This window comes from Anas platyrhynchos, chromosome W (assembly GCF_047663525.1).
Source record: "Anas platyrhynchos isolate ZD024472 breed Pekin duck chromosome W, IASCAAS_PekinDuck_T2T, whole genome shotgun sequence".
NCBI classification, from domain to species: domain Eukaryota; kingdom Metazoa; phylum Chordata; class Aves; order Anseriformes; family Anatidae; genus Anas; species Anas platyrhynchos.
In genome coordinates this window covers 9219240-9233863 of record NC_092620.1, presented here as the reverse complement: position 1 = coordinate 9233863, position 14624 = coordinate 9219240, and the positions used below count along the sequence as shown (strand labels likewise).

The 14624-nt window shown below is 43.4% G+C and overlaps 1 protein-coding gene across 1 annotated transcript in view; it reads right to left on the bottom strand.

Annotated features, from left to right (window-relative positions):
• Positions 1 to 14624, bottom strand: part of LOC113841684 (homer protein homolog 1) — a 266367-nt gene that overhangs the window by 32595 nt on the left and 219148 nt on the right. The window contains exon 6 of the mRNA XM_038169480.2: positions 7057 to 7213. Within this exon, the coding sequence (XP_038025408.1) occupies positions 7057 to 7213 (157 nt within the window). The remainder of the gene's footprint in view (positions 1 to 7056; positions 7214 to 14624) is intronic.

The following is a 14624-nucleotide window of genomic DNA, read 5'->3' as shown; positions in this document are numbered from 1 at the left end:
GTGAGGAATACCCAGGATAGCCTTTTGCTAGCACTATTATCATATATTAGTGCTATTGCAGTAAATATACTTATCAACGGCAATTCTGAATCTATCACCTTACTAAATACATTCAACTTTGTGAAACTGTCCCAGTGGAAGTCCTTGTCAGGGCTCTGAAACAGGCAAACATTAGACTACAAATATTGCCAACTTTCTGAGACTGTCTCAGTGAATACTCTTAGCAAGGCTATTGAAACAGGTAAATGTTGGACTACAGCTATTTTTCAATGAAGCATTGTACTTTTGATGAGCTATCCTATAGTAATGCTGCCTTGGTTTGGGCTAGGAAAGAGTTAATTTTCCTCCTGGTAGCTGGTAAGGTGCTGTGTTTGGGATTTAGGATGAGAATACTGCTGATAATACATTGAAATTTTAGTTGTTGCAGAGTAGTGCTTACACTAAGCCAAGGACTTTTCAGCTTCTCATACTGCCCTGCCAGTGAGGAGGCTGGGGGTGCATCAGGAGCTGGGAGGGGACAGAACCAGGACAGCTGACCCAAACTGGCCAAAGGGGGTATTCCATACCATATGAAATCATGCTGAACAATTAACATGGGGTGGTTAGGCTGGCCAGTGTGGGGAGGACTGCTCCTCAGGGACAGGCTGGGCAGTGGTCAGTGGGTGGTGAGCAATTGCATTGTGCATCACTTGCTTTGTACAATCTATCATTATAATTATTTTTATTTCCCTTCCTTTTCTGTCCTATTAGCTGTCTTTATCTCAACCCATGGGCTTTTACCTTCTTTTCTTTTCCAGTTCTCTCCCCCATCCCACTGGGAGGGGAGTGGTGGAGCGAATTTGTGTGTGGTGCTTAGCTGCCTGTCAAGTTAAACCACAACATGCCCAGAGAGCCATAGACACAGACTATTCCTATATTTTGTGTTAGATTTCAGCAAGCCATGAGGTAACAGATTACAGAAAGATTTAATACAAGAATGTGAAAGGTGATCATAAGAGCACAGTGTAGACGATCTCATGTAATAAGATTTTGTGTTCCCTCAGAAATACAAAATAATTGCAGGGAATTTGCTTGGCAAAGGTTATGAAAAATAATTAGCTATTAATGAATGTAACTACAAAGATTTAGTTACTACTTTTGTTAACTCTAGTATCAGGTGCATGCAAAGAGTCATGCAAAATTTTTTTCCTATATTCATTAATTGCCTTTGCTAATAACAGATTTTAAATAGGATAGGAGTAAGAGTGAGAAAAAAAAAACATCAAGAAAAAGCGATCTTCTACAGCAAAGCCTTGGTCATTTTGTCTGGTTGGATTACCCCACAAGAGGCAGGCCAATAATTCAATTGCTGTTGTTCTGTGATAGTTTTCTTTGTTGAATCAGAACTGTACTGTCTTAGCTTTAAAACAGAAGTTCTTAGTACATTTTATTATAAAGAATGCTACCTCATTATGTCTGTATTTTAGTAATGAGTTCTTCACTGTAAAGTATCTGGTGTTCAAATCCACCTGAACTTCTGCACTATAGTAATTATAAGGTTATAATTTAAATAATTTTATAAACAATGACTACTATAATTCATTCACAAACCTAGAGCACACTTTAGAACTTCCATCCTTACAAAGGAGAAAATTAAAAGAGAAAGTAAAATAAAAATCCCTATACAAACATACAAGACAAGCTTGTGCATGACTGGAAAAATTTTCAAGCAAAGCAGATTTTTGTCAACTGTCAATTTCTTGAAATGAAAAGCACTTTAAAAAAAGCACCAGTTTAATTACACTTGATGCATTCCATCGAGCCAGCTATTACACACGCAGTTAGAACGCATAAGAAATTGTCATTCTTCTCTATAAACTCATGTGGCTGTGTTGTGGTTTAACCTGGACAGCAGCTCAGCACCACACAGTCATTTGCTTATCCTCCCCTGCACCCTCTCTGTGGGACGGGGAAAAAAAGTGAAAGCTTATGGCTTGAGATAAAGATAGTATATTAGGACAGAAAAGAAAGGAAAATAATAATAAAAATGATAATATCACTACTACTAATAATGTGTACAGAAAGCAAGTGATGCACAATGCAATTGCTCACCACCCACTGACCACTGCCCAGCCTGTCCTTGAGGAGATGTCCCCTGCCCTGCCTAGCCACCCCATATTAGTTGTTCAGCATGATTTCATATGATATGGAATACCCCCTTTGGCCAGTTTGGGTCAGCTGTCCTGGTTCTGTCCCCTCCCAGCTCCTGATGCACCCCCAGCCTCCTCACTGGCAGGGCAGCATGAGAAGCTGAAAAGTCCTTGGCTTAGCATAAGCACTGCTCTGCAACAATTAAAACATCATCATGTTATCAACATTATTCTCATCCTAAATCCCAAACACAGCACCCTACCAGCTACCAGGAGGAAAATTAACTCTATTCTACCCCAAACCTGAACAGTATCCTTGCCTTATTCCATACCATTTAAGTCATGCTCAGGTTCATACATTCCAAAATATTCCAATTAAGCACCACTTTTCATATATGTATATAAAATGTCCACTGAGTTTGTTTAGTCCATGACTGACTTCAGGCTCCACCTGTTACAACTGTCTTTCAGGGCGGAAAAGATGGTGTGCGATGTTGGATCATAGCACGCTGAAGCCCGTTCGCGTTCCATCAGATCTCTGTGCTTGTCCAATTCTATCAAAATTATTTCATCATTACCTGTGTGGCTGTTACTCTGATACAATTAACAAGACATTGATATATAGCAATCATGGTAGTGATGACATACAGTATTGTATAATAATTAACATGATACAATTCAACTCATGGGCTATTCTCACCCAGTATTAAATCCCCTTGAGGTACACACCGGACCTCCCTATTCTTTTGCAGTACCCACCAAATGCATCCAGGTCCTTGAGCAAAAGCAATCCCACGAATGGGTTTGCCTTTTCCTGAGGCAGGAGTAGCCCAGACTGTCTTCCCCAGCATGTTTCTTACGTGCACTACAGGAACTTTATCCCCTTCTACAGTACGTAACAGGTTTGATTGGGCAGGTCCAGCTCGGTTGGCAGATCCCTTAGTATTGACTAACCAGGTGGCCTTTGCCAAATGCATATCCCAATTTTTGAATGTCCCAGCACCCATTGCCTTCAGTGTAGTCTTTAACAATCCATTGTATCGCTTGATTTTCCTGGAGGCTGGTGCATGATAGGGGATGTGATACACCCACTCAATACCATGCTCTTTGGCCCAAGTGTCTATAAGGTTGTTTCGGAAATGAGTTCCATTGTCTGACTCTATTCTTTCTGGGGTGTCTTGTTGCCATAGGACTTGCTTTTCAAGGCCCAGGATAGTGTTCCGGGCGGTGGCATGAGGCACAAGATATGTTTCCAGCCATCCGGTGGTTGCTTCCACCATTGCAAGTACATGGTGCTTGCCATTGCGAGTTTGAGGGAGTGTGATGTAATCAATCTGCCAGGCCTCTCCATATTTATATTTCAGCCATTGTTCTCCATACCAAAAGACATGCTTCACAGTCATGAATAACCTGTGCTATAGTGTCCATGGTCAGGTCCACCCCTCGATCACGAGCCCATCTGTATGTTGCATCTCTACCTTGATGGCCTGAGGTGTCATGGGCCCATCGAGCAATAAATAATTCACCCTCCTGATGCCAGTCCAGGTCCACCTGAGCCACTTCAATTTTAGCAGCCTGATCCACCTGCTGGTTGTTTTGATGTTCTTCAGTAGCCCGATTCTTGGGCACATGAGCATCTACGCAGCGTACCTTTACAACCAGTTCTCTATCCGAGCAGCAATATCTTGCCACAATGCAGCAGCCCAGATGAGTTTGCCCCTACGCTGCCAGTTGTTTTGCTTCCATTGCTGTAACCATCCCCACAGGGCATTTGCTACCATCCATGAATCGGTGTAGAGATAGAGAACTGGCCATTTTTCTCCTTCAGCAATGTCTAAAGCCAGCTGAATGGCCTTCACTTTTGCAAACTGACTCGATTCACCTTCTCCCTCAGCAGCTTCTGCAACTCGTCGTGTAGGAATCCATGCAGCAGCCTTCCATCTCTGATGCTTTTCTACAGTCCAACAGGTCCCATCAGTGAACAGGGCATATCACTTCTAAATTTTCTGGTAGCTTGTTGTAAAGTGGGGCTTCTTCAGCATGGACCACCTCTTCTCATGATGATATCTCAAAATATTTGCCTTCTGGCCAGTCCACAATCACTTCCAAGATTTCTGGGCGACTGGGGTTTCAAATTTGAGCCCGCTGAGTAATCAGTGCAACCCACTTGCTCCATGTACCATCAGTTGCATGATGTGTAGAGGGGACCCTTCCTTTGAACATCCAGCCCAGTCGAGGTGCCAGGAGGAGCTGTGCTTCACTACCAACCACTTCCAAAGCAGATTGAACTCCTTCATATGCTGCCAATATCTCCTTTTCAGGTGGAGTGTAGCGGGCCTCAGATCCTCTGTATCCCCAACTCCAAAACCCCAGGGGTCGACCTCGAGTTTCCCCGTGCTTTTTCTGCCAGAAGCTCCAGGTGGAGCCATTGACCCTGGCTGCAGTGTAGAGCACATTCTTTACATCTGGTCCTGTTCGGACTGGCCAAGGGCTACTGCATGAACTATCTCCTGTTTAATTTATTCAGTCTTGTCGTTGCTCGGGGCCCAGTTTGAAATTGTTCTTCTTACGGGTTACTTGGTAAAGTGGGTTTACAGTCAGACTGTAATTTGGAATGTGCATTCTCCAAAAATCCATGACACCTAAAAAGGTTTGTGATTCTTTTTTGCTAGTTGGTGGAGACATAGTTGTTATTTTATTGATCACATCCATTAGAGTGATGTTGATCACATCATTGTAATGCCATCAAGCTATAAAGGGCCAGAACCCATCTGTATTTGTGGAGTGACGGGGGGATCCCAGCAGTTAACTGTATTGGAGGCTGAAGTTAGCCTAACTGGGAAGGAGTGGCAAAAGCACCCTCTTGTGACTGGCCCGGATGCTCCGTGCATCCTTGGCATAGACTATCTTAGAAGAGGATATTTCAAGGACCCAAAAGGGTACCGGTGGGCTTTTGGCATAGTTGCCTTAGAGACAGAGGACGTTAAAGAGTTGTCTACCTTGCCTGGTCTCTCAGAGGACCCTTCTGTTGTGGGGTTGCTAAGGGTCGAAGAAAAGCAGGTGCCAATTGCTACAGCGGTGTACTGGAACTTCAAGATCCTTGTCTTCAAGTCAGTCTAGATATAGGACAGCCCTAACAACCTGACATTTCCCCAGGTTTCTCAAGTCAAGGGAATTCTTGCTATTCTTCCAGACCTCCAGGTTAGATGCAGCCTGCTGAATTTCTCCTCTTCAGACCAACATGATTCTTGTTCCTGTGACTACATACAGCCTCCAGTGGGACAGGTTCAGCACAGGCATGAAAAGACCGTACGAAATTTGCAGGGTTTGGCTAAGTGCAGTTGCCATACCTTATTTCGTATTAGAGAATACAGCATATCAGAGAATAATAGAATCATGTAATTATAGAATGCTTTAGTTTGGAAAGGACCCTAAAGATCATCTAGTTCCAAACCCCCTGCCTTGTGCAAGGATTCCACCCACTAGATCAGGTTCCCCAGGGCCCCATCTGACCTGGCCTTGAACACAAAGAATCATCAAATCATAGAATATCCAAGTTGGAAGGGACCCACAAGGATCATCAAGTCCTATTCCTGGGTTCCCAAAGAACCACGCACAAAAAAAAAAGTAAAAAATCAGATCAAGTGTCTGAGAGCATTGTCCAAATGCTTCCTAAACTCTGTCAGGCTCTGTCAGGTGCCGTGACCACTTCCCTGGGTCACCTTCCCTGGTGGCTCAACCACCTTCTCAGTGAAGAACCTGTTTCTGATATCCAGACTGAACCTCCCCTGTCGCAGCCTCAAGCAATTCCCTTGGGTCCTATCACTGGTTACCAAAGAAGAGATCAGCACCTGCCTCTCTGCTCCCCCTCATGAGAAAGTTGCATACCACAATGAGGTCTCCCCTCAGTCTCCTCTTCTCCAGGCTGAAGAAACCAAGTGACTTCATCTGCTCCTTATATATCTTCCCCTTTAGACCCTTTACCATCTTTGTTGCCCTCCTTTGGACAGGGACAGTTTTATATCTAACAGTTTTATATCTTTCTTATACTGTGGCACCCAAAACTACACACAGTAGTCGAGGTGAGGCTGCACCAGTGTAGAGTGGGACAATAACTTCCCTTGACTGGCTAGCAATGCCATTCTTGATGCACCCCAGGATATGGTTGGCCCTCCTGTCTGGCAAGGCACACTGCTGGCTCATGTTCAGCTTGCTGTTGACTAAAACCCCCATATCTCTCTCTGCAGGGCTGTTCTTCAGCCTCTCGTCCTCCAGTCTGTACATATAACCAGGGTTGCCCCTTCCCAGGTGCAAAATCCAGCAGCATTTGAGCTGTCATTTCTGCCCCCATTGTGCTCTCATTTCTGGTTTGCCAAATTACTTCTGCAGAATACAGAGTGAAGGGAATAGGACCCCGCCCCTCCTGTATGAATGCAGGAACAGATCTTTATTTGCATCTGATGAGCTTCATTCTATGTTCAGTTTTCTTTGAGTGCAAGGCTGAAAGGAAGCTGCTGGTCTTTGGTACACGTGGAAACTACAAGAGGGTTCTTTAAAATTACAGATCTCATGTAAAGTTTGTATGAGATTAAATGCAAGAGGAATTGAAGTGTAATGCTATGGAGAAGGTCCTGAAACAGCTGTGATGCAGCTGGCATAAAATGAAGAGTGAAAGCTGGCAAATACGTCCTGTTTCTCAGCTCATATAACTTCCTGCAACAAAACCCTCTGCAGAAAAGGAACAGCTACAAAAGAAAGAATTCCCTAACTGAGAAACCCTCTGTGCTTTAAAAAAATCATTAATTTCCTAAAGATTTCCCAAAGATTTACCTAAAGCCCCAAGAATAAACTTGTTTTACTTAAAAATGAGCCATTACAGTCACCAGTGCTTCCATCTCAAGGATCCTGGCTGTTTGCCTTGACTTACCCGCTTATGAAGACGTTCTGCTTCCTCCTGATATGCAGCGAGCTGTTGTTTCCATTGTTTTACATTAGCAGTAGATTCCAGAAGGGCTGCTGTGAGCTTAGCATTATTACCTTTGAGCGTGGCCAGTTCTGCCTCCCAATGCTTGCTGACTGTCGAACTGCACAGACAGAATAAGAATGGTCAGTCTTCAAATCTCTTTTATTTTTTTTCTTCAAATCTTTTTTTTTTTTTTTTTTTTTTTAAGAATTCAAAGGGCTCACAAGAACTGCTAGAGCCCATGGCCATAATTTTGATCATGAAACAGCTGAACTAGAATCTCTGTTACACATACTCTTCCTGTCTAAAACCTTTTACTTAATTCCTTCTAATCTTTACAGTGCAAGTGACTAAGCACTTGAACAGGTTGCCCAGAGTTGTGGAGTCTCCCTCCTTGGAGATCTTGAAAAGCCATCTGGACATGGTCCAGAGCAACCTGCTGTAGGTATCCCTGTTTGAGCAGGAGAGTTGGACCAGATGACTTCCAGAGGTCCTTTCCTATCTAAAAATCACAGAATCACAGAATTGTCTAGGTTGGAAGAGACCTCAAGATCATCGAGTCCAACCTCTGACCTAACACTAACAAGTCCTCCACTAAAACATATCGCTAAGTTCAACATCTAAACATCTTTTAAAGACCTCCAGGGATGGTGACTCCACCACTTCCCTGGGTAGCCCATTCCAATGCCTAAATGCCTAAAACAGTCTGCAGTTCTGTGAACTGACCATAGTATACTAAAAAATACTTCCATAACAGAGATTTAGGTTACATGTACTGCATGTAAAATGATCTTTACAACAACAACTGTTCGAACCCAAACAGAGGGGCCACAACCTCCCCAGGCAGATGCCTAGACCAAAACAGAACTCCCGAGGACTGAAATTGCTGCCCAGACCCTCAGTTCCAGGGCAATACAGAATCTGGGAGTCCTCCTAGGAGGCTCTGAAGGCAAAGGTGGATGTCATGGATGCAAGTGTGCCCAGCTGGATGAACTTTTCAAACAGCTTGAAGCTGTTTGAAACTTCTGTTTGTGAAACTTGTTTTCAAACTGCTTGGAGCAGGAGAAGGAGTCTCCCCCTTGCCCCTGAAGTGCCCCTACAAAACAGATACAATACTCTGGGTCTTGAAAAAGAAGAGTGTGTGAGTAATGGTGTACTGGTCTTGGCTAGGATAGAGTTAATTTTCCCCCTAGTAGCTGATCAAGTGCTGCATTTGGGATTTAGGATGAGAATAATGTTGATAACATGCTGATGTTTTAGTTGTTGCAGAGCAGTGCTTACACTAAGCCAAGGACTTTTCAGCTTCTCATGCTGCCCTGCCAGTGAGGAGGCTGGGGATGCATCAGGAGCTGGGAGGGGACAGAACCAGGACAGTTGACCCAAACTGGCCAAAGGGGTATTCCATACCATATGGTGTCATGCTGAACAATTGATATGGGGTGGCTGGCCAGGATAGGGGGACCAGCTGCTCGGGGATAGGCTGGGCATCGGTCACTGGGTGGTGAGCAATTGCACTGTGCATCACTTGTTTTGTACATGTCATTATTAGTAGTGTTATTATCATTATTCCTACTATTTTCCTTTCTTTTCTGTCCTAATAAACTGTCTTTATCTTAACCCACAGGCTTCATTTTTTTCCTGATTCCCCCATCCCAGAGAGAGAGGGGGGAGGGTGAGCAAATGGCTATGGTGCTTAGCTGCCAGTTGGGTTAAACCATAACAAATATAAAGACCTTGGAAAGGGCAACCATCCAAAGTTGGCTGAGTCAACCACCTGCATTAGAACCAGTGCCACAAAAAAGGTGCAAAGGGTGTTAGTAATTGGAGACTCCACACTAAGATGCACTGAGGCACCTATTTGCCATCCAGATAATCTCTCCAGAGAGGTTTTCTGCCTGCCCAGAGAGCCCGCATTTGTGATATTACAAAGACGATACCAGTCTTGGTGGGGCCAGAAGACTACCACCCATTCCTACTCTTTCATGAAGGTTCAAATGAGGCTGCAACAAAGAGACTCCAAAATATCAAAAGGGACTTGATGACCTTTGGAAAGATGTTGAAGGCATTGGGAGTGCAAGTAATGTTCTCCTCTGTTCTCCCAGTTAATGACTGGGACCCAAGAAGAAGGACCAAGTGAGTGACTGGCTGTGCGGCTGGTGCTATGCTGAAAGTTTTGGGTTCTACAATCTTGGACAAACTTTTGGGCATGTTGACACCAGATGGGGTGCACCTGACCAGTTGGGGCAAGAGTGTTCTGGGCAGCAAGCTGGCTGGGCTTATTAGCAGATCTTAAAACTAGATCCATCAGGGGAAGGGGATGTATCTCTGAGTGATGAAAGAGAACCTGGGAACATTGTCACTTTAGGAAGCAACAGGGAAATACTTGTGAATCGTCCCAAAGGAATTAGGAAGGGTTCCTCTGAAAAGGTGATGCGACTGATATTCCAGCTGAAGTGCCTCTATACCAACACACACAGCATGGGAAACAAGCAGGAGGCATTGGAAACCATGGTGCAATTAGAAAATTGTGACCTAATTGCTCTCACAGAAACGTGGTGGGAAGGATCATATAACTGGAACATTGGAATAGAGGTATTCAAGTTTTTCAGAAGAGACAGGAGGGGAAGGAAGGGCGGGGGTGTTGCCTTCTAAGTTGATTGGGAAGAGCTGCCTCTGAGAAACAGCCACAGACAGGATGAGAGCTTGTGGGTAAAAGTTAAGGACGGGACAAATAAAGCATACCTTGTGATTGGGGTCTAATACAGGCAGCCTGATCAAGGGGAGCCTGTGGATGAAGCATTCTTGCTTCAACTACAAGAAGCACCATGCTTGCAAGCTCTCATCCTGATGGGGGACTACAGCCACCTCAATGTCTTCTGGAAAAGCTGCACAGCAGGCTGTAAGCAATCCAGGAGACTACTGGAGTGCATCAAGGATAACTTCCTGGTCCAGGTATTAGACAAACCAACCAAAGAAGAAGCATTACTGGACCTGGTGTTCACCAATGCAGATTAACTCATTGAAGAGGTTAAGATTGGAGGCAGACTGGGCTGCAGTGACCATGCCCTGGTTTAGCTTCCGATCTCAAAGGATATGGGCAAAGAGTGAAGTCAGGACCCTGAACTTCTGAAGAGCAAACTTCCAGCTGTTTAAAGACCTAACAGATGAGATCCCATGGAACACTGTCCTTAGGGACAAAGGAGCTGATCAGAGCTGTCAACTATTTAAAGACACTTTTATTAGCGTGCAAGAGCGCTACATCCCCATGGGTAAGAAATCAAGCAGGGAAGACAGGAAACCGGCATGGCTGAGCAAGGACCTGCTCGTCAAATTGAGGCACAAGAAGGAAATGCATAGGCAGTGGAAGAAGGGACATGTGGCCTGGGAAGGGTACAGGGATGCAGTCTGGATGTGCAGGGATGGGATAAGGAAAGCCAAGTCACAGATGAAACTAAACTTGGCAAGGCATGCAAAAAATAACAGGAAGGGATTCTATAGGTACATTGGTCAGAAAAGAAAGGCCAAGGAGAGCGTACCCCCTCTGACGGATGAGAAGGGTGAACTGGTAATGACAGACATGGAGAAGGATGAGGTATTCACCAACTTCTTTGCCTCAGTCTTCACTGCCAGTCAGGCTTCCCACGTCTCTTGAGTCCCTGAACCTCGAAGCAGGGCCTGGGAGAGCAAAGTCTCTCCCACAGTAAGTGAAGAGCAGGTTTGAGACCACATAATGAAACTGAACATGCATAAGTCTATGAGGCCCGATGACATGCATCCCAGTGTCCTGAGGGAACTGGCTGATGTAGTTGACAAGCCACTCTCCGTCGTATTTGAATAGTCATGGCAGTCAGGCAAAGTCCCTGGTGACTAGAAAAAGTGAAACATCACTCCCATTCTTAAAAAGGGCAGAAAGGAAGACCTGGAGAGCTACAGACAGGTGAGCCTCACCCCTGTTCCTGGGAATATCATGGAACAGATCCTCCTGGAAGCACATGCAGGAGAAGGAAGTGAACTGAGAAAGCCAGCATGGCTTCACCATGGCAATTCCAGTAGTCAGAGAATCATCATAGAATCATAGAATGGCTCAGGTTGGAAGGGACCTTGAAGATCATCTAATTCCAACCCTCCTGCCATGGGGAGGGATGCCACCCACTAGATCAGGTTGCCCAGGACCTCCTCCAACCTGGACTTGAACACCTCCAGGGATGGGACATCCAAAACTTCTCTGAGCAGTGTGTTCCAGTGCCTCACCACCCTCTGAGTGAAGAATTTCCTCCAAACAGCTACTCAAACTCTTCCCTCTTTTAGTTTAAAACCATACACCCTTGTCCTGTCATTATCTGACTGAGGAAAAAGTTGCCCTCCATCTTTTTTTACAAGCCCCCTTAAAATACTGAAAGGCCGCAATGAGGTCTCCCTGGAGCCTTCTCTTCTCCAGGGTGAACAACCCCAGCTCTCTCAGCCTTTCTTCATAGGAGAGGTGCTCCAGCCCTCTGATCATGGCCCTCCTCTGGACCCCCTCAACAGATCAACATCCTTCTTGTGCTTTGGGTCCAAGACTTGGATGCAGTACTCCAAACGGGGCCTCACAAAGGCAGAGGAGAGGGGGAAAATTAACCTCCCTCAGCCTTTTGGCCACTTCTCTTTTGATGCAGCCCAGAACGCTGTTTGCCTTCTGGGATGCAAGTGTGCGCTGCTGGCTCTATCTGAGTTTTTCATTTACCAGAGCACCCAAGTCCTTCTCTGTAGGGCTGCTGTCAGTAAGTTCTTCACCCAGTCTGTACTCATGTCTAGGATTGCCCCAACCAGGACCTTCTCCTCATGAACCCATGTTGGCTGTGACGAAGGATCACATTGACCTTCAGGTGAAATATAGGAATTCAGAAACTCAAAGTGTTTCATGTACCACTTTTCATTTGCATTTAGCCTTTCAGTTTGAGCATGTTCTCAGATTTTGAATTGTTCGAAGCACACATTCAGCCCATGAACAGAAGAGTTGCCTTTCTGTGGGAGTATTGCCATGGAGGTCGATAAGCCCCATGGTTGGTGATAACATCCGACTCCTAACGATGAGGCCATGAGGAATGTAAAAAGTTTAGAAGGAACAAAGCAGGGTGATTCAGGAGACACCTTGCTGTCTCGGACTGCTTGTTCTCAATAAAAGTGGAAGTTATTGTCATTAATAAAGAAATTGAAGTTACTGATCCCTAAAGAACCCTGGTGTCTGTGTGGTCTTTACGCCACAGCTTTCCAGTTGTTTTATAGACAGTCCTGTTATTAGCCGTCTCTTGTCTTATGCTTTGATTAGTATCTTACTGTGGCAGGGTCAAAATCTTTGCAGAAGGGACTTAATGGATGAAACTGACTAAAACAGTTGAGTAATGGTACAGACAGTTTCCACTACCCGGCAGACAATTATGTATTGGAAAGTGGTGGCTATATCCTACTTAGCTTCACCATCTAAATCCATGTTCTGTACTTGTAATACAGCCTTAATCATATTAGGATCCATAGAAACCACCACAACACAGACAACCTTTCAAGATGGAAATTTATCACTGAGGAATAGACTACAAATTATATTCTTTTTAAGGAAGGAAAATTTCACTGAAATATTGTCCACAGTAACCCAGCACCCAAGTATAGTGGTGTTCACTGCTTATTGAAACACTAAAGGTCAATAGCAATAGAAGAGCTCTTGAAAGGCACTTTGTGGGATGCTTAAGATTGGACATTAACACAAAATTAATGCTTCAGCTATGATCCTTATCAGCCAGGGATTTAGATCCTATTCCTGACTCAAGTTAAAGTGTGGGAAAAAGAGGAGTCACTCTTCTACACAAGAATCAATGAATTTTCCAAGCTTCTTGTATTGTCCTCTAGTGTACTCCAAATATATTTACATAGGTGACATTTGAACTTTGTTTCTCATAAAATTTAAAATGTTAACAACAGTTTCATATGTCTTTTTTTACACTGTATCACAATGCAAAAGACTTATATTTAACCTGAATCATCACAGTAGCACTAATAAAATCCCTGATTTCTCTGAAGAGACTCAACTTCTATTTTCATTTTATTCTTTTAAAAATATCGCATTTTTGTCTTAGTCATTAAATTTTATATAGTAAAGAGACACTAGGTTATCTTTTCATGAAGGTCATATAGCATAAAACAAAATCAATAACTTTGTTTTATAACATTTAGCCCTTTGCAAGAGCAAGCATACCTAATTAATTTCTAGCTTTTTTTTTTTTGCAGTAAACATTAGTACCTTGCAGACCTAAAAATTTATCATATACTCTGAAAAATTAAAAAAGAAAAAATAATCTGTTCTTGTTCCTTTACTGAAATTACATTGAAAATGCTTATCAGTATCACTAGAAGTATTTTGGTCTTGTACATTTGTAATATAACTCCTATTTTTCACAAATGATAACCAATAAGCTATTTTTTTTGTCTTTACATTACTGTAGAACACTAGGTATAATTCCTTGCTGTTGCTATGGTGCTGACCATTTCTAATATTCTAATAGAAATAAATTTTCAAAAGCAATTTAAGTTATTTAGGAATTTATATCCCATTTTCTAAAATGACTAGGCATTTGGCTGCAAAGAAAGTCAAATTGACTTGGGCTCCTCTGGCACTTAATCAGTTTATGGAAGCAATTAGATGATGTGGTTATCAGAAAGTCAGATACAAGAAAATGGTAACCCTGACACTAAAATGATCTGAATTATGGATACTCATTCTGCAACTCATTTGTACACACAAGAATTTAAAGCAGTTTAACTGTAAATTCACACTTTGAATTAGTAAAGATTAATTTTCCTGAGGCCCCTGGGCAAAAAAAACCCAACCACCTGTCTATGTTTCTTTCAAAAATCCTACCTATAACAACAATTTGTGTGTGCATTGATACGATACATAATCTGTCAGCAACACAACAAAAGATATATGCAAATCTACATTGCACGTATTTGGAACTATAAAAGGACTCTACACAAAACAGTAACTGTGTCTTACGGCCAAAAGGACACTGCATGGGCCCAGAAGGGATCTAGTGTCATTGCTATAACATGTAGATGTGGTTCAGACCACAGTCCTTGGTGCCAGGGACTGTTTTGTTTAGCTCTATCATTGCGGCCAATGAGATTGCTGCAGCTACAGGTTGATTCTACACAGATTAACAGAGATTGTCAGACTTGCAATGACAGAGTGAAGACAGATACAGCTATGCTGGACTGGGCTGAGCAACTGCAACCAGGTTGCACCATGTACAGCAATGAGGTGGCTAAAAGGATGGCTTCTAACCCTGTAAATCAGACGTACACCATGTGCCAGAGGTGGAGATCCTTGGCACAAGCCTCTGCTGCATTTCTAGATACTGTCACAGCTTAAACTTGAGTGTGTTGTGCCTCTGCTGATGACAACAGCCGTTAAGAGTGGTTAAACATGAAAGATCTGCAAGCATTTATTTTAGATCATCTTTGAACTTTCTGTCAGTGATACCACAGGATATCTCAGTCTC